The sequence below is a fragment of the Coptis chinensis genome, chromosome 9, assembly GCF_015680905.1.
Source record: "Coptis chinensis isolate HL-2020 chromosome 9, ASM1568090v1, whole genome shotgun sequence".
NCBI lineage: Eukaryota > Viridiplantae > Streptophyta > Magnoliopsida > Ranunculales > Ranunculaceae > Coptis > Coptis chinensis.
The window spans coordinates 77,066,221-77,085,252 of NC_141464.1; the positions used below are offsets into that span (position 1 = coordinate 77,066,221).

General features: G+C 37.6%; 2 protein-coding genes across 6 annotated transcripts; both read left to right on the plus strand.

Annotated features, from left to right (window-relative positions):
* Positions 1 to 6,317: 6,317 nt before the first annotated feature.
* Positions 6,318 to 13,334, plus strand: LOC147478229 (heme A synthase COX15-like). 5 transcript variants are annotated; one of them, XR_015207629.1, is made up of 7 exons: positions 6,318 to 6,605; positions 7,249 to 7,353; positions 7,492 to 7,685; positions 8,395 to 8,453; positions 8,542 to 8,644; positions 11,271 to 12,904; positions 13,074 to 13,334. XR_015207629.1 is itself a non-coding variant. In XM_086582463.1 (6 exons), the coding sequence occupies exon 6, from the start codon at positions 11,368 to 11,370 to the stop codon at positions 12,754 to 12,756; it is 1,389 nt and encodes a 462-aa protein (XP_086438589.1). In that variant the 5' UTR covers positions 6,318 to 6,605; positions 7,249 to 7,353; positions 7,492 to 7,685; positions 8,395 to 8,453; positions 8,542 to 8,644; positions 11,271 to 11,367; the 3' UTR covers positions 12,757 to 13,041. The 5 variants fall into 5 exon arrangements, 4 of the variants coding, with proteins under 4 accessions (XP_086438589.1, XP_086438591.1, XP_086438590.1 ...); XM_086582463.1 differs by lacking the exon at positions 13,074 to 13,334 and having other exon boundaries at positions 11,271 to 13,041; XM_086582465.1 differs by lacking the exons at positions 8,395 to 8,453; positions 13,074 to 13,334 and having other exon boundaries at positions 11,271 to 13,041.
* Positions 12,766 to 17,942, plus strand: LOC147478230 (uncharacterized). The gene is made up of 6 exons (XM_086582462.1): positions 12,766 to 12,904; positions 13,074 to 13,136; positions 13,759 to 15,396; positions 15,803 to 16,422; positions 16,842 to 17,357; positions 17,668 to 17,942. Exons 3-6 carry the CDS (start codon positions 15,117 to 15,119, stop codon positions 17,803 to 17,805), a joined length of 1,554 nt encoding a protein of 517 aa, XP_086438588.1. The 5' UTR covers positions 12,766 to 12,904; positions 13,074 to 13,136; positions 13,759 to 15,116; the 3' UTR covers positions 17,806 to 17,942.
* Positions 17,943 to 19,032: the final 1,090 nt, after the last annotated feature.

Here is a 19,032-nt window from a genome sequence, read left to right on the forward strand (position 1 = left end):
TTTGAATTTAGGTTTCGGAGAATGTGCAGGAACAGTTGGGCTGGATTCGTGTGCCCGAAATTACGGCGATTTGTAGGCGAATAATGATTTAGGTATTTGGGAACACGAAACATTTTTGTATTCTCGAGGTTTTGGCAGTTGAGGGGTTTTGACTTGTTAAGGGTTTCCCTTTCTCATTTCTCAATCTAGAAAAAAAAAAAAAAAAAAAAAAAAAAAAAAAAAAAGAGCGAAAGAAAAAGAAAAGAAAAGAAAAACTTTTCCCATCTTTGGTATCAGGTGCGTCTTTTGATCTTGCAAATTTTAAACTTTTGTTTATTTTAGAACTCGTAATGTCTGCTACCAGTGATAGCGTGAGTGGTGAAGTTGAAATTGATGAATGGAGAGAGAGAGAATAGTAAGTGATGAAGAGGTTGATGATAGGGTTTGTAATGGTGAGGAGGTTTCGTCTTCTTCATCGTTGGACATGATGGCTGAGGATGCGAGGGGGCCTAGGTCGAAGGATTGTTATGCTGCTTTGAGGGAGGAGTTTGGCTGGGTGGAGGCCGACCTGGCCATGTATGGCCTGCGTGGGGAGAGGAATTTGTATAGTAATGACTACATTCCTTGGGTGGAGGAGTAGTTATTTGTTATGGACAGTTGAAGGCTGGGATGAGGTTGCCTTTTTCCCGTCTTACTGTGGAGGTGTTGAATTTTTTGGGAAAAACCCCTTGTCAGTTCGTAGGGAATAGTTGGAGGATTTTCCATGTGTTGGACTTGTTGAATGACAGGGGATATAACATTTGTTTATTAGATGTGTTGGAGCATTTTGTTGTGAGGAGGTTGGGTGCTTTGAATTTCAGTTTTCAGGTGGTAAGGGGAAATCTCCTCTTATCGTGGGGGTGAGTAAGGAGGATTGGGGGCATAGGCCGTTGTTAGTTGTGGGTTGATATTGTCCTCCTCGTTGGGAGTTGGAAAATTGTGTTATACAGTTGGCTGGTAGGTCGTTGGTTTTAGGTCGTAATATGTGTATGATATATTATAATTTGAACGCTCTGATTTATTTGTGTTGTTTTGTAGAGGTTTCTATTCGTGGTCGTACTAAAGCCAGTGTTATTGAAAGGTTTGCTTGTTTGAGCTGGGATGAGAAACGAGCTTTGTTGGGGGAGGTTGCACATTATTTTAAGAGGCGTGGAGGAGAGAAAATCAACCGTAAGAAATTAGAGCAAAAGGCGAGGGCTCGCAAGGCTGTGGTTGTTATCTCTGATTCTAGTTCGGATCCTGTCATAGAGAGGGAGAGCCAAAAGAAGGCACCTGTTGCTGTGTTGAGAAAGGCTGGAGGGGCTGGTGATAGCCGTTTTGGGGCAGCTAGGACGGCTGGCGGAGCTGCTGAAAGCCGTTCTGCAATCAGGCGCTTTGAGGTGGGTGATGCGGATCGCTTGGCATCCCAACGTCCTAAGTTGGGGGATGGAGGACGTTCTGCATCCAACCGCTTCTCCTCTGGCGATGTGGATTGTTCTGCATCCAACCGTTTCTCCTCTGGTGATGCGGAGCGTTCTGTATCCAACCGTGCTGAATCGGGTGCTGGAAGTGCTGGTGGTCTTGTAGTTGATAATGTTGGTGGAAGTGCTGGTGGAGATGGTGATGCTCCCACTTCGTTCCGGAGGCCTAATCTGAAAAGGCGCTCCGAAGCGGTTGAGACGGAGGGGATGAAGAGGTCCCTGAGTCTGAGGAACGACCTGTTGCTGGTGAGGGTCGTCCTTCTTCAGGTCAGGTTTCTTTGAAGAAGATGAACTTGAGTGAGTTGGCTGTTGATGCTGGGGTAGCTGATGCCTGTGGTAAGAAGAAGGTTGTTGAAAGTGAGCCTGCTGCTCAGCAGTGCAAGTGGTCAGGGAGTGTGGCCCCAAGCGACAAGAGTGGAAGTGACAAATTCAAAGAAAACAAATTAAAACACATAATAAAAAGAAGAGTATTACGAGCATCTTTAGCAGAGCAACCAAAAAAACACCAAAATTTTGAACCAAACTAAACACCAAACCAAAAAAACACCAAGCAACTTTAGGAGCAACACCAAAAAAACACCAAGCAACTACACGGTTTTGCCAAAACCGTGCCATATAGCCCACGCGGTTTTTCGCCACTAAAGTCCAACTGACAGGCCCAAGCCCATGTGGTTTTGCCAAAACCGCGCGGTGTTCTCAAAGCCGCGTGCTACTTCTATATATATACTCCAAAGCTACGGTTTCACCATTCATACTTTCACCTCTTCTCACAATTATAAAATCCTCTCTTTAGTTAAAAAAAAAACAAAACCTACCTAAACTCTTAAAATTTGATATGGATCCTTTTGAACCTTTTCGGCGGTGATGATTGGCGATTACCGCATCGACATTGGTGATGAGGAAGTAGAATACGATGGGGAAAGACGGTGGGGAAGAAGAACCGAGGATGTCGCTACCGGGCCGATAGACATCCCTATGTAATTGGAGTATCGATGAACGACTTTGATTGACAATTTGCACCGGAGAAGCACTTGATATGGAAGTTGCGTCTTCTACACGATACAAAACACATGTCGAAAGTGCGAAGGCTAATACTCGCTTAATTAATTAGTTTTGATTAAATATTTTGAATATTAATTAGTTGAGTTGGACCAATTAATTATTTATCTTATAATTATTATTATTTTATAATATCAGATGTTGTTGACTATCGAAGTTAGATCGGGCTTTACTTGGTGTTAGAGAGTGGTGAAAGGTTATTAGGAGTTTGGATGAGTTTGTACATATTAGAGATAGTATTTTGTATACACCTTTGGGTATTTTGATTGATAATGGATTATGAGAAGGCTGATTTGGCAGCGGGTCATAGCTTTAGTAGAAAGATGGTGGAGTAGAACTCATACATTTTATTTTCCTTGTGCGGAGTTAGGGTTCACACCACTAGACTTCACTATGATTTCTGGGTTGAGTATCGGTATAGGCCAACCGATACCTTTTCATACAAATTATGAGAATATGGATAGTATGCTTGTGAGTTTTCCTCGTTTGGTTGCGGATGCTTATGATTCTTCTGGGATTAAGCTATCTCATATTAAGATTGCATATATGGAACCCCTCTTGCATCTTGATACACGAGCGGAGTTAGCTTTGACTGTTCTACCGGGTAGTGAGGGTGCTGATAAGTATGTTAGGGCTTTTTTGATGTTTTTTATTTGGCATGTTTTGTTTCCTAATGGTTATTCTACGGTACGACTGGGATATTATGCTTATGTATTTGATTTGCATACTATGAGAGATTATGACCTGGGTAGCTCAGTATATGCCACATTGATATCGGCGTTAGATAAAGCTTCAAAGACATTCGGAAGTAGAAGTCCTCGATTGCGGATTCACGCGGGACTTTTAGAGATTTGGTTTTATGAGTACTTTCGATGTCTTTGTCCTAACATAGACATGATTGCCGATATTTCGCCCCTAGATTTGCTAGTTGGTCGTAATCCTCACTTTGACTCGTGAATGTAGGGCGATTAGGAATAATATCCTGTATGGCTCGTGCTTTCGATTGATATTAGATCATTGTCATCTATTGAGTGGATACCTTGGCGTTTGTCTACTGCCTTTGACGATCCAGCAGTACAACATGCTTGTGTGTTGTCACGTCACAGAGTTGTTTTTGCCGCGACGTGGTATCGGGTTTGGTACTGGCGGCCGGATGTTGGAAGAGGATGACCGACGTTATGGAGTTCCATGTGCTCCCATGCGAGATGTTAGTGATGCAAAGTCGTGGGGTAGAATTCAAGTTCATGCCAGTGGTGGTCCTTGGCGAGATGCGTCTTCTTTTGTTGTAGAAGCGGTGATCACGGCCGATCGCGATTATAGATGGTGGAACCGTGTCTCCATGGGTCCGTTGTTTGCCTCTTGTTGGTCGGCTAGCAACTTTGAGTTTGTGGACCTGGAAGGGATGAGACGTGAGCTACGTATTCCTCATCCGCCATACCAGCTGTTTAACCGACAACCTCTGAATGCATATCATCCGCTCCACGTAATGCGCGCCAATCCTCCTCGATGTTTGTCGGTGTGGACTTGATGGGGAGCCTACTTATATTTCTATTCCCCGAGGTGCCTCATGCTCGTTTCTTTGAGTTAAAGTCGCGATATTGATCAAGATACCATGGTGAGTTTAATTGTTTTATTTATCTTCTTCATTATATATATATAATATGTACTCACCTTTGTATTTTCTTGGATTTTCAGTGAGGTTCGAAAAGATATGAGAACCGTGTTCTTATGTTTGATGGGATGATGACCGCCTGTATCATTATAGCCAAGAAAGAGAGGAGGCATATTCTCGGACATATCGGCAATCCCAGCCATGTCGTATGATGGCCGAGACTTCGGAAAACGATATGAGGATATCGCGCAAGTGTATCTATACGCAAAGCAACATCGAGGATATGAGAAACTTCAGTTTGAAGTAGTTAACCTCCGTCGCATGGCGAGAAGATCATCGGCCTCAGATTAGGAACTTAGAGGAGCGGCTTTCAAAACGTCCAAATAGAGAGGAGAGGGATCGAGTGGTAAAGGGCGAAAGAAGAGAGCTAAATAAATTTGATGTAATATGATAGGTTTTAGATTATTTTGGATATTATATGATTATATCATAATCATAGATTTTGGACTGCATAATCATAATCATAGGTTTTTAATTTCTTTAATTTTTTCGATTTTGAATTACAATTCTTAATTTCTTCAATTGCACAAATGTTAATTTCTTAACTTCTATGCACAACTCATAATTTTTCAAGTTCTATGAACCACAATTTTAATTTTCAGAAAAAACGCACGCGGTTTTGGCAAAACCGCGCCATAGAAGCCCATTTAGCAGCCCAAGCCCACGCGGTGTTGCCAAAACCGCGCTGTTTTGCTAAAACTGCATGAGTGATTTGATACAACACCAAACCTGGAACCAAATATTAGTCGATTTGGTGTTTGGTTTGGTGTTTTTTTGGTGTTTTCATCAACATGTAGTTCTCCTGAAGTTGAAAAAACACCAAATTCTTGATATCACTGCTAAAGATGCTCTAAATTATTATTATAAACTATAAATAGTCAATAATCTTACACTTTCCACCACCCAACACCTTGTGAACTGGCTTCTGACGTCCAAAGAGGCTATTTATCTGATTAGAAACTGAAGCTGATTTATCTTCCTAAAAAAAAGACATGTTCTTTGGCTTCGGGGCATTTTCCGTAAAAGTGTCCATTATGTTGCTCAGTAGATTCTCGACTGTAATCTTTTCAGGCATTTTTTTTTCTTCACAATGTGGGGTATTACATGTTAGTGCCCAAGCTAATATTTTATGTTCCTTTTGTGACAAATAATATAGTGTGTAAGCGGTTTTTCTTGGTTTAGTTTTTGTTGTCGGTTCAAAAGATTCTTGAAAAATCGTGCTTGAGAATTTGGTCACAGGGCTTGAATCGGATTTTTAGATCTGTGAGTCTGCGTTCCAATACAGTTGGATTCATCTTGTTTCGATATTTGCACAATAAGTTATGACTGTTTTAGTACATAATCCATAATAATGGTTAGCCTGGATTTTTCTGATGAAGTTGTGTTTGGTGGCGTTCTATGTATTTTCTATTGGGAACTTGCTTTCATGGCCTGAAAGTTAGTTATAGAAAATTTAGTGTAGTTTCATACCCAATTTACTTGTACTAATCCAAGTTAAACAAATAAAATTATGACAATTTTAACGCAGATAGGTCAAACAGGATTTTTCCTGATGACCTTTTGTTTGCTGTTAGGCTAAGTGAATTTGTGAGTCGGAATCGGTTTTTCGGGTGTGAACAAACGTTGTAGAGGTTGGAGTGTAGTTTCTGACCCATTTGGATTTGTGTCAATCTAACTTATATAGAGAAATCTAAGATTGTTTCAGTGGAGTGTGGTTAATTATGATTTTATTCTTCACTACTAAAAGAAGGGCTTTTTGTGTCACTTTTTTTTTATGTCTCGTGTCACTTACTAGAAAAAAGTGACACACAGAGTTTTGATGTGTCACTTTTTTATGGATCGAGGGCTGATGTGTTGCTTCTAGGAAAAGTGACACAAGTAATTTTATTTTTTATGTCATATTATTTGAAAGTGACACTATTGGTTTGCCTTGTTGTGTCACTTCTGGGTGTAACAGAAAACAAAAACAAAATTAACATACTATCGAAATACAAATAATTTTATGGGCTACTGAAACTCAAATTGCCTGATTTGAGGCGTGGGGCTATATTTTTAGGTTCCCTCAGAAAGAAAAAGAATCAACAAAATAAACCTAAAAGTAAAAGAAAAAGAAATAAAAAGAGAATAAATTGAAGTCTCCCAAAAACACTGAAGTCTAACAGACCTCACTGCGTTCCCCCGAAAAAAACCATCACAGCCTCACTAAACAAAACAGCCATCCCACCATCTCGAAACCGCCGTCTGTGCAACTTCTAACGCTCTAGGGCTTAGAACGAAGCTAGTATCGTCTCTCCAAATCCCAAGCTTAAGTTTCATCTCGCCAAATCCCAACTTTCTCTAACTTTAAACCCCCTTAAGATCGTGCTTCATCAATTAATTCGTCCTTTGTTTATTTGGTAAGGATTTATCTTTTTCTTAGTTGACAATTGATTGTGCTTAATCTATGTTTGTTGTCCCTTTGTTGCTCTTTGCTCCATTTAATCCATGTTTGTCGTCAAATGTAGTTTTAAAATGTTTGACAAAATGTCATAGTAATGTGGAATAAATTATTTGTTTTAACAGCTGTTGCTTTTCTGCCACTCTTTGTAGTTGCAATTTAATTTGTCTTTTGATATATGGAACAATAAGTAGAAGAAAGATATATGTCTCGATTGAGTTTGATTTGCACTAAGCACCTCTAAGCAAACTTGTTTAATTCTGTGCGTATCAAAGTGATTAAAGAAGGTGTTTCGGTGCAAATTTAAGGTTTCTTAACAATTAGAAGTGCATTGTGTTTATTGTACAATCTAAGATAGAGAATATGAGGAGATATCCACAAATTTTGAACCTGTAACTTTTAAATATATATTTCGTTCTAAGGACATATTATTGGTACAATCTGGACTTGGCATTTTGATCGAGCATCCTTATTTCGTTAATTTCTACTTTGAAATCTCAAATCTCCACCTTATTATTGATTTAAAGTTTGGGAGTTTCGATGAACAACAAAAGGATAGGTGTATTGGGTTTCTAATTTCTTGTTTTGGGTTACTTTTGTAGTGATTGGAAATCTTGTGCTGTTGTAAAAAAAAATCCCACCTTTCTCTAGCGCTACTTAACGATATAATACACTTGGAAACCGTCAAATATTGCAATCACGAACTTGTAAGTTCCTTGTATATTTGATTGGGGTTTATCTAAATAAAATTTCTGAATTTTCTTGTAGTTAAAGTGTTGATTTATTTCCTTTTATCTTGTTTGTTAAACTTCTGGACATGTTGTTGGGGTTGGGGTTTTCATCAGGCGTGGAAGCCTTGCATATAAGTTTGGGTCTGCACTCTTCGTGTTTGCTTGCGAAATCCCCTTGCCATTCCCTAATTTCGATCTATGGATATATATGATGTGGAGTTCTCTCTCAAATTCTTGCTGCTGTAATTCTTAAATTTGCTCATCATCTTGTTGGTTTTGGAGTGGGTTTTTGGTTGCTCAAGGCTGAGGTAGGTGCTCTGCTCTTCTTTTATTTCCATCATATTAGGAGCATGCTAAGGATTTAACTTAAGACTTGATTCATGTGTTTCTTGTGTTAGACTTCACCTCATTTATTGAGTTCTAGCTAGTGTATGTATAGTGCTGAATTTCATGACCATGTTCTAACTAGTATGGTTTTTTTACGCATATTGAGGTATGGCTCACAAAGCTTGTTTAGATTGATGTAAATCCATTTTCATTGCTTGTAGTAGTTTAGTTATGACTTGTAAATATGTATTCAACCATAAAACTTGGACTGCAACAGGTCTTAAGATCTGAAAATTGCATTAAGAGGTTCGGATTTGGTGATTTTTTGGGTTAAAAGGGCAATATACCCTTTTTGTCTTAACTTTCTTGTTATGACTCCGTTTGGGGAACCGTTTTCACCGTTGTCTTTGTGATTTCAATGAGCATCTTTTAGAACTACTTAAATGCTTAGAGTTGGTACTTTAGTTCTATCAAATTGTTCGTCCTTTGTTGTTGGTCGATGTACGTCGAGACTTAGTATGTTGGTTCTGAAAATGCCGAGTTTAAGGTAATAGAGAACAGAAGTTGAACTATGTGATGTAGTTTCATTGTTTGACTGTCACTTAACCAAGTTTTAATAGTAACTAGTGCAGCTATATAGCGGTTTCCTTTCCTATTTCTCATATTGTCACAATTTTTTTGTGTATTCAGGTCATGAGACCTTAATTACAGATCTGATAGATTTTATATATGCTGCTCGAATGGCAAAGGTGATTTATTAGATGTTAATATGGTAGGCAATGCAATGCCTGCATTATTCATTTTCATAATATTTATAATATATTTTTTGTCGAACAGGTATTGGAGTTCTCTAGCAAGAAGAGTTACACCACTAAAATAGATGAACTTCATCTTGAATTCATCGATTTTATCCAGCAATTTATCTGAGTAGTTAATTTGGGTAAGTGGGCTTCCATATTTTCCCTTTTTTTATGTATATATACTTTTCTTATTGAATTTTTTTTTTTCTTACTTGTGCAATATACCCTTATTGATTCACTTGCTTTTTAATTTTATATACTAGTTATAGTGGAATGACGACTTCATGATATGATGCGGTGCATGGATCGATTAACAGATGAATAGATGACAGCTAGGTTTTTTGGTGTTGGAAGTGCGTACAATAAGCTAAGATATTGCTAGGATAGCGTTAACGTCATGTAGTTTTTTTTTTTTTTTTTTTTTTTTTTTTACTTTAATTTATTGTGATTCTTTTGGTATTGGAATGACTTATTTTGTTGGGAGTCAAACTGGATAATAGATACTAGGTTTGATCCATGGAATCAATAGAAGTTAATTGTTTTGAATGTTGTTTATTTTTTCCCGAGTGGATGTTGTTTCTATATCATAAAAGCGAAGTTAAAGTGATTTTGGTTGTGATGTTTTGATAAATGTATGTGGATGTTGTTTTACATAAAAGCAAAAGTTAATGAGATTTTGGTTATGACGTATAGGATGCAGGTTGAGAAATGAATACGATCGAATACAAAAATGAGAAAATATTTTCATTTGTCTCACTTTTGGAAAAAGTGACATAATATCTATTAAAAGTGACAACTGACCACTCTTATGTGTGGCTTTTGACGTATGTGTGTCATGCTCTGGTCTAAAAGTGACACGACTAGTATACTTAATGTGTCATTTTCAAAAGTGACACAACTAATATATTTAATGTGTCACTTTTGACGTATTTATATCTCGCTCTGGTTCAAAAGTGACACAACTAGTATATTTAATGTGTTATTTTTGACGTATTTACGTATCGCTCTGATCCCAAAGTGACACCACTAGTGTACTTAATGTGTCACTTTTGATGTACTTATGTCTCGCTCTGGTCCAAAAGTGACACAACTAGTGTATTTAATGTGGCACTTTTGAAGTACTTATGTCTCGCTCTGGTCTAAAAGTGATACAACTAGTGTACTTAATGTGTCACTTTTGAGGTATTTATGTCTGGCTCTGGTTCAAAAGTGACCACAACTAGTGTACTTAATGTGTCACTTTTGACGTACTTATGTCTCGCTCTGGTTCAAAAGTGACACAACTAGTATACTTAATGTGTCACTTTTCACGAGATTATGTCCCACTCTGGTCCAAAAGAGATACAACTAGTGTCACTTTTGACAAACATTGTGACACTCTTTCTTAAAAGTGACACAAGAGGCTATTCTTAAGTGTCACTTTTATTAACAAAAAATGACACATTTAATAAGGCTTTTGTGTCACTTTTGGTAGAACTTTATGTGTCGGGGGCTGATAGGTAACTTCAGAATTAGTTTCAAAAGTGACACAAGTGACTTCTTGTGTCACTTAAAAAGTGACACAAAAAGCCCTTCTTTTAGTAGTGCTTGATTATATATATATTGAACCAATTGGTTCAATATTTTTTTTATTGAAATTCAATTAATATTTTTTTATGTTGTAGCCAAACCCGAAAAAGAAGACCTATAAAGGTAAGCAAATATCTAGGTTGTTGGAGTTATCTATTATTATTGTTAGACTATTATATATGAGTTTGCAGGTGTCATGCAAATGTTTATACTCTTAAAACAGGGTAGTTTTTTTTTTTTTTTGGTTATATATGCTAAATTTATTTTAATTTATAAGTGTCATGTATATATCTGCAAAATGAAAAAAGTCATGCCATTTGTTTTAAAATTTTTTTTTTCCCAAGAGCAATGAGTTTTGGAGAAAAATGAGAAATAGTTTGGAGAAAAATAATAAGTAATATGGATGAATTATTTATATTTCTAGTTTTCATTTCCTTTCCACAGCTTTTGCATAAAAAATAGGATTATGCTTTTTCCCAGTTTTATTTTACCAAACAGACATTCCATTCCATACCTTTACTTAGTGGACCACTTTTTTTTAATTTATCTGCAAAATCTCTTTTCAAGTCTTGGGCTCAAACAATCTTCCACACTCCCATCAAAGGTACTCTCTTTTTCTCTCTCTCATTCATACTTGATTCAGAAACTGGTAATTGAGGTTGGGTCTTTCTCACAATAACAGAAAAACATATTCTATAGTTTATTTAAAAAATGATTCTTTATTTGTGCCCATCATTGGTTATATGTTGTCTTTGACATTGCAAGGGCGTAGTACAGGATTGTAATCAAACTAAACATTTTTCGCTAATCGTTGTAAGTGTTACATAATTTACTTTTAAGTAGGCATAGTTGTATAGAAGACTCTGGAAGATGACACCTAACGTGGGAAAATCATTTAGAGAGTGAAAAATGAGGGAATGTATATGTGCAGATGATACTTGACCTCTGAAACTTTATTCTTCTTTGAGATGGAATTTTCTAGCTGATAAATATATATGGAATGGTAGGTAAATGAGAATTTCGTATTGGTTTTACACGATGAGATCAGTGTTTTGTTTGATTTTGTGATCACCACAAGTAATATAAATTATTTATTTTATAGGTTGTTAGCCAAATTTATACATAGATTTTTAGCATGGTTGCGTTTTCTAATCTTTCGTCTATACCAGTTACTAACTTACTTTGTATATCTTACAGGTGTTTGCAGCCTAAGGTCAGAGCTCTCATTGTTGAGTAGTAGGAAAGGTTAAAGCAATATTTGAGTGTGAAGGGTTGTGTACGCGAGCAAAGCGCAATGTTTCAGAGCAAATTGGCTTCATTTCTAAGAAGAAATAAGACCCTTGGTTTATACTCCCAGATCAGGGATTCTTCTTCAAGGTTTTCAAATGAATCCTCCTTCATCTCCTCGAGATTGTTCTCAAAATCCTCTACAAGTTTTTACACCTGGAGAAGCACCTTATATGCATATAGATCTCTTAATAAGGGATTTCCTTCTCGATCATCAAGGAATATCTCCACTACTGCAACCATATCTTCATCATCTAAGGAGGGGTCGAAGATGCTTATAACTGCAGGTTCTCATGCTCAGAAATTGGTGGGGATTTGGATTTTTGGTTCTGCTGCATGGGTGTTTAGTATGGTAGTTCTTGGTGGTATTACTCGACTTACTCGATCTGGTCTTTCTATGACTGACTGGAAATTTACTGGTAGCCTCCCTCCTCTGTCAGAGGAACAGTGGTTGGTTGAATTTGACAAATATAAGCAGTCTCCTGAGTACAAGCGAGTAAATAAGGGGATGACAATAGAAGATTTTAAGTTCATTTATTGGATGGAATATGCCCATAGAATGTGGGGAAGGGGATTAGGTATAATGTTTGCTTTGCCGTTTTCGTATTTTCTTCGTAAGGGATACATTACCGTCCGACTTGGGGTTAGACTCTCCGCTCTCTTTGCACTTGGTGCTGGTCAGGGTTTAATTGGATGGTGGATGGTAAAGAGTGGCTTAGAGGAACCAGAATCTGAATATGTTCAGCCTAGAGTAAGCCCTTACCGACTTTCAGCTCACCTTACATCAGCATTTGCAATATACTGTGGCCTTCTTTGGACTGGTCTTTCAGTTGTCATGCCAGAACCACCTGCAGGTTCTATGGCTTGGGTTCGTGGGGCAGCTAAACTTCAGAGGCTTGTCCTTCCTATAAGCGTCCTTGTTGGCATTACTGCAGTATCTGGAGCATTTGTTGCCGGAAATGATGCAGGCCATGCTTTTAATACTTTCCCAAAGATGGGTGATACATGGATTCCCGATGATATCTTTAGTATGAAGCCACTTATTCGCAACTTCTTTGAGAATACCCCAACCGTGCAGCTTGATCACCGAATACTAGCTAGTGCAACACTACTCTCCATGGGTGGTTTGTGGTGGGCGTCTAGAAAGTTAGACTTACATCCTGCCATAAGATCTTTGATTGGTAGCACAATGGGAATGGCGGCCCTTCAGGTCACTCTGGGAATATCAACACTTCTCTCATATGTTCCAGTTTCCCTTGGTTCTGCCCATCAAGCTGGAGCATTAACTTTATTGACGCTTATGATACTCCTCAATCATACTATTAGGAGGCCTTCATCAACCCTGCTCAAATCCTTGGGTTCAGTTGTGAGAACTCCTGCTGCATCCGGGTCATAATTTAAATTTATCTTATCACTGATGGTGGACAATGATTTTGCTATGGCATTTTGAGCTTAATTGCTGGTCTTGAACTTGGAGAAAAGAAAAGTGGATGTGTTTCAGTGTTAAAGAAATAAAGCTGTGTCTTCAACGCTGCTGTAATTTTGTAAGCTGGTTTCGAGCTTTTGTTTTCATACAGCAAAAAAAATTCTATATTTTTTACGAGGTTTTTTACTTGCATAAATTAGTACTTGCCATGATCTATGCAATGACCTTATTCTTGTAAATCTTAAACATTCTTTTTTCTTCCAACTCCTGCTGTAATCGTGGCACAGGGAAGTGCAACTTGAAGCATACGAGAAGCATGGCTAACCTTCAAAGTATGTTGCAGGTGCCAGGTAACTTAATTTGAATAGCTAAATATCGGAGATGAATGCTGTGAGCATGTGATTACTAGTTTGTATAACATAATGCGGGAGATGAATGTTTTGAGCATGCAATTACTAGTTTGTATGTCTGTGCCCATCCCACATGGAGTAAAAGTGTAAAACTATTTTCTAAAATCATTGAACTTATAGAAAAGTAAGTTCTGAGTATCTTTACAAGTAATTGTTGATGAATTTGACACATTGAATATGTGAATCAATAAAATGGTCATGTACGATCAGTTTTTAATGTGTTTGGTGCTCTTTGGATTACTGAGCAAGATAAAATGCTGAAACTGTGCTCCTTTTTCTTTGTGCCCCCTCCCAAAGTGATATTTGGAATGAAAAATAAATAATTTGTCGCACCATGATCTCTTCGATATATGCAAATCAAGGCTAATGCCGTTGCAGTCTAAGTTGTGACTGATATGGAAATAGCAAAAGTTAAATTGCTGCACAATTAAACAAAAAGGCCGAATGGAGTTATGTGGAATAGCCGCCGGCCTACATATCAGATTATTGTAGTTGACCAGGTATGTCACAGTGCAGTGTAACTTGTAGTTATCCATGAGCACATCTGTATGTTTCTTTTTAGGGTAAATCTAGAGTGCGCAGGAGAGAGAAAGTGAGGATGAATCTGGGCCATTCACACAGAGGTGAGGGTGTATTTCAACAAAGAAGTACTGATCCAAAGGCCCTCATTCCTGCGTACCCATACATCATGCGCACTGAAGACATGCTCTTCTTTTTATTGGTGAACCATGAACAAGATTATGAAGTATATTACTACAGCAAGATGTGGTAAGAATATTTCCCCTTGCAAGCTTCCAGGGAATTTTATGCTTTCACGGAAGAAATCAGCATTCTTGCTTTGATAATAAAGAAAAGAAAAGTTGCAGTTCACTTCACTCCAATACTTTTTTTTTTGGTTACACACTTCACTCCAACACTTATTCCCGTGAGAGATAGTTGAAAAGGACCTCAGAAAAAGTTTAATAATTTCAGTCAATTTTTTTTGGCAATATAATATATGTCTTAACGTTTAGAGTTCGGATAATTGTAGCTCGATCGTGGATTCTCCATTAATCAGAAAGTAGTGTACAGAAACTGCATAGGTTCATCCGTTCATGTTGCATATTATTATTGGTGATAATGACTTTGTATCACTGACTCACTGTATGATTTGAATAGGTACGCTGTACGCCTACGTTGCTGCAGTGTTGCCCACTACAAATTTATATAGGGTAGCTTCAAATTTAAAAAGGCGTAATGCGTTGCACATTACAAATTTATAATGGCTTTTTGAATTTTGACTAGGTCCACATATTAGTCGTATGATCGTATCACATGATGCATTGATACCAAATTACCAACTGCAATTTTCAGCTTCATGGATATATAATTAAGAGTAAATTCAATAGTGCAACTTATGCCATGATTAGATACGTTTTTCAACCATTATTCTCAGGAAGAATGGACCAGTTGTAACAACTAATTTGACGTCTGAAGACTTTAAATTAGTAAAACTTAATAAAATGGTTGTTTATTTACGTAGTTTTCTAATTTATCCAGTTTTGACTTTAAGGCAGAAGCAGTTTAAGCCCTGCCAATAATAGTCATTTAATCAGATTTTAGTGTACGAACTTTCTAGCCAATATTTTATCAACAAGTTTATCTATCATATGCGGACCATTGTCCAAGCAGATTAAGCAGCATGGCATTATCTTTGTGACAAGTTTTGCATGCACTTGAACATTTGTGTTAGAGAATTCATCCTCTTCTTAAGTCTTTTCAAAGCTAACAACATTCACTATAATCGTTCTTGGATGTTATCGCCAAAATAAGTTTTGAAAAGTTGCTTTCATCTTACTATATCATCAAACTCAACTTTTCAAGCAAACTGTTGCATATAATAAAGTTTTTCAAAGTTAAAGCTGGTCTAACTGATTGCAAATGAGAAATACGAGAAGCCTATCTTGTTCATCTCTTCTTCTTCTCCACTTGATTCTTGGGTTGGTTTCGGATTCTGTTGGAAATGCTTACATATCTGCAGTAGCTGGCGATCCAGGAAATGATTATTTATCGGCCATAGGTGATCCAGGAATGCAAAGAGACGATCTTCGTGTAGCAATTGAGTCTTGGAATCAATGCAATGAGGTTGGTGATGAAACTCCTGGCATGGGTAGCCCAAGGGCTGCTGATTGCTTCGACGTTTACAAAAGTTCAACACAAGGTGAGTTTTATTAATACAATCTATTGTCTATCTTTCGGTTCATGAAATTTAGTTTTATTTGATTTGACAAAGATTTACTACGGTCTGCATTTCTAGCTTAGATGCCACTGTTTGTAGAAGATGGAACATAACTCAATAGTTCAGCTGGTTTGGAGTTGAATAAGGGTTGTTTTAAATTGTGTGTAAATAGCTCAACAACCAAGCCAAGCTAAAAAATCTATTGACCTCAATCATCTAAGTTCTTTTCTTAAGATGATACATTATTTTTGATCCTCAACTTAATGTATTGATGGTATGTAATTTACATTCTCTATATTCCTGTAGCACAATATCTTCATTCGATAATATCATGATATGTAATTTACTACTTGGTGAAAGATTGTTCGTGAATTTTGTTATTATTTAGGTGGGAAGGATTGCAGCATCTGCAAAAAATTCCCTCACATGGTAGTTCACAGGGTGACCGAGCATGATAACAAGCTAGGTGTAGGAGACCCTTTTCTGGGAGGAGAAAATATAACCGACGTAGACCTATACGCTGCCGAGAAAGAATTGTATCTGGGTTCTAAATGTGAAGTGGACGACACTCCAAATCCATGGCAGTTTTGGATGATCATGATCAAGAGTGGTAACATGGACACATATGCTGCTAAATGTCCAAAAGATGGTCACAAGGTTGGCCCATATGGCCCAGATTCTAGGTTCCCATGCTTCGGTAAAGGGTGCATGAACCAACCATTGATTTATCACGACTATACTACTCTACAAGGACCAAACAGGACCACATTAAGGGGGAGCTTTTATGGGTCTTGGGACTTGGATGCTAATGTCAGCATGGGAATGGAAGCAAAGAAATCATACTACTCAGTCACTTGGGAGAAGGAATTTGGAGAGGGAAGTTGGGTGTTTCACCATGTGCTGAAGACATCAAAGAAGTACCCATGGTTAATGCTCTACCTCAGGTCAGATGCTACAAAAGGGTTTTCAGGTGGTTACCATTACCAAACAAGGGGGATGTCAAAGATAGTAAGTACTTGTCAAAGAATTTTTATAATTTTACCCCATATTCTTCCTCTTGAGTTGCTTCCAAATTAATATTTCAGTGCTGAAAGTGATTTTTGAACAAATGATGGTCAACATTATGTGGTTTGGACTCGGGGATTCAAAACAACCCTCAGACCGGTCCATGGGCTAAAATATCCATCAAAATCGAACCCCTCAGGCCCTCACAGATTTGTGGACTGGGTTGGGTCTCAACTTATGAGGTGGCCGGTGAGGGCTTGATAGTGACAACTGTCTAATGCACGGTGTTAAGGTGCAGTTGACGCCTTACTTTGGATTGCGTAGTACAGTAATAAGCCTTTCATATAGATTGAGAATGAGGACTCGATAGAAAATTTGGCCGTGATAATGTTATAGTACTGACTGATTTGAAAATTTTGCAGATTCCAGAGTCACCATATTTTAAAGTGAAATTCACCTTGAATGTGCTCAAAGGAGGAGGTCGTAATAGCCAATTCTATCTAATGGATATGGGGAGTTGTTGGAAGAACAATGGGAAACCTTGTGACGGGGAGGTAACAAGTGATGTCACTCGATATAGTGAGATGATCATTAATCCAGAGACAACTGCTTGGTGTACGCCAGAAGTCCTTAAATTCTGTCCTCCTTACCACACATTTCCTAATGGAACACGAGTACATCGCACTGATACTACTAGGTACCCTTACAAAGCATATCACCTGCATTGCTCTCCTGGGAATGCACAACACCTTGAGAAACCATACGACCTATGTGATCCATTCAGCAATCCTCAACCTCAGGAAATACTTCAGATACTACCTCATCCAGTATGGGGAGCTTATGGTTATCCTACAAAACAAGGTGAAGGATGGATTGGAGATTCAAGGACTTGGGAGCTAGATGTTGGGGGTTTGTCCGCTTCACTCTATTTCTATCAGGTACGCACTCTTACTTACAGAAGCTAGAACTTTATGATTTATGCTGGAGCCAAAATGAGGGGTTCGTTCTGGTGGGTTGTTGATAGTGGATAACTACTCCTGATCACATGATGCCTACAATTATTAAAAGTAATGGATGGCCAAGCTGATCGAATAATGTCAAATGATTTTCTGTAAGCAAGTAGTGTTCTGTAAGCAAGTAGTGTTCATATGTCGTAGAATATCAACCATAGGCCATAGCTACTTCAGTTGATGAAGTTTCAATTGTAAGGTATTGTACTAATAATTGACTCTCAATATCAAAATGCAGGATCCTGGAACACCACCAGCAAGAAGACAATGGATGTCCATTGATTTAGGAACAGAGGTGTATAGGGATGATAATTCTTTGGCCGAGTGGACTGTTAGCGAATTGGACATTGTTGTACCTAATAAACAATCAAGTTAGAAGAAAGTGTCTTCCCAATGCAAATACCATTTAGGATAGGTTAGCTGAATTCTAACCAAGTTGTAACCTTAAATGTGAATATTGCTTTTGCATGAGAATTGCATGGTTAATTGATCATATGATTTTCTTTTCTGAAACTCTTCATTCTGTACCATCTTCACAGCACAATGCAAGTAGTCTGTAAACAGAGGTCTCTGAGTCTTTTGAGTATTACCTACGTACTGGTACATGGTGAAATGAGCTTCTACCGCACTCATCATTCAGTTCCTCCAGTCATGATCCAACAGAGTTATAGCTGAAGCGCATAAAACGGGACTGATATGTTCTATATACTTATGTACTTGGCCATTTAGACTTAGATTTCGTTCTAAGAAAGTATAATGTGTTCCGGTTTTCTCTAAAAGCAGGGTTGTATGAGTATCGGAACAAGATAAAGAGTTTGAGAATTTTCACCAAGGAAATAAAAGGAATTCTTGAGAGATGCTAATGGTCACTCCGACATTTTAAGCTTCGATATTTAATTTGACTCGGTACATGCCAGTACGTCCCCTATGCCAAAGCAATGGCACTTGCTATTTTTCAATATTGGACGTACAGATTTTACCACCTCATTTACTTATTTTTCCTTGAACATTCTCCGTGTGTAAGATACATCATTAAGAATGAGATGAACCAAAATTTAGCTGGTGATTCTGCTCTTCTTGAATACATCTTTCAACTGTTTATCAAGGAGGCCGGGGTTTCAACGTATATTAATCTTTCTCTAGATTTACCCTAACATTTATCTTGTGTGATGACGTCGACTGTCAAGATCAAGGACATACAAACAACAATACAGAATTCATTTTAGAGACAATTTACATCTCAGAGTTCAAAGATAGATATTGAATTGTACGTTCACATCTCACTATCTCAGACACAACATTTGATGTTAACTTCTCAGACACTGGCCATTCTAATTTATGTGGTTTAGAAATAAATCGTTCTCATTGCAACAAGAAAGTAATAATAATGGGTCCCAATAACAATACTATGCTTATCAAACATTTGATGTCAACAAAGTTATAATTCAAATATAGATTAGTATGCAGTGTGACAATGATTATGCATAATGTAATTGTTATTTTGAGCATATATCAAATTCAAAATTTGTAAATATATTGGTAAAGTCCTGTTATTCTTTATAATATATCTTACAAATATTTGCAATTTAGAAAATAAAATAAT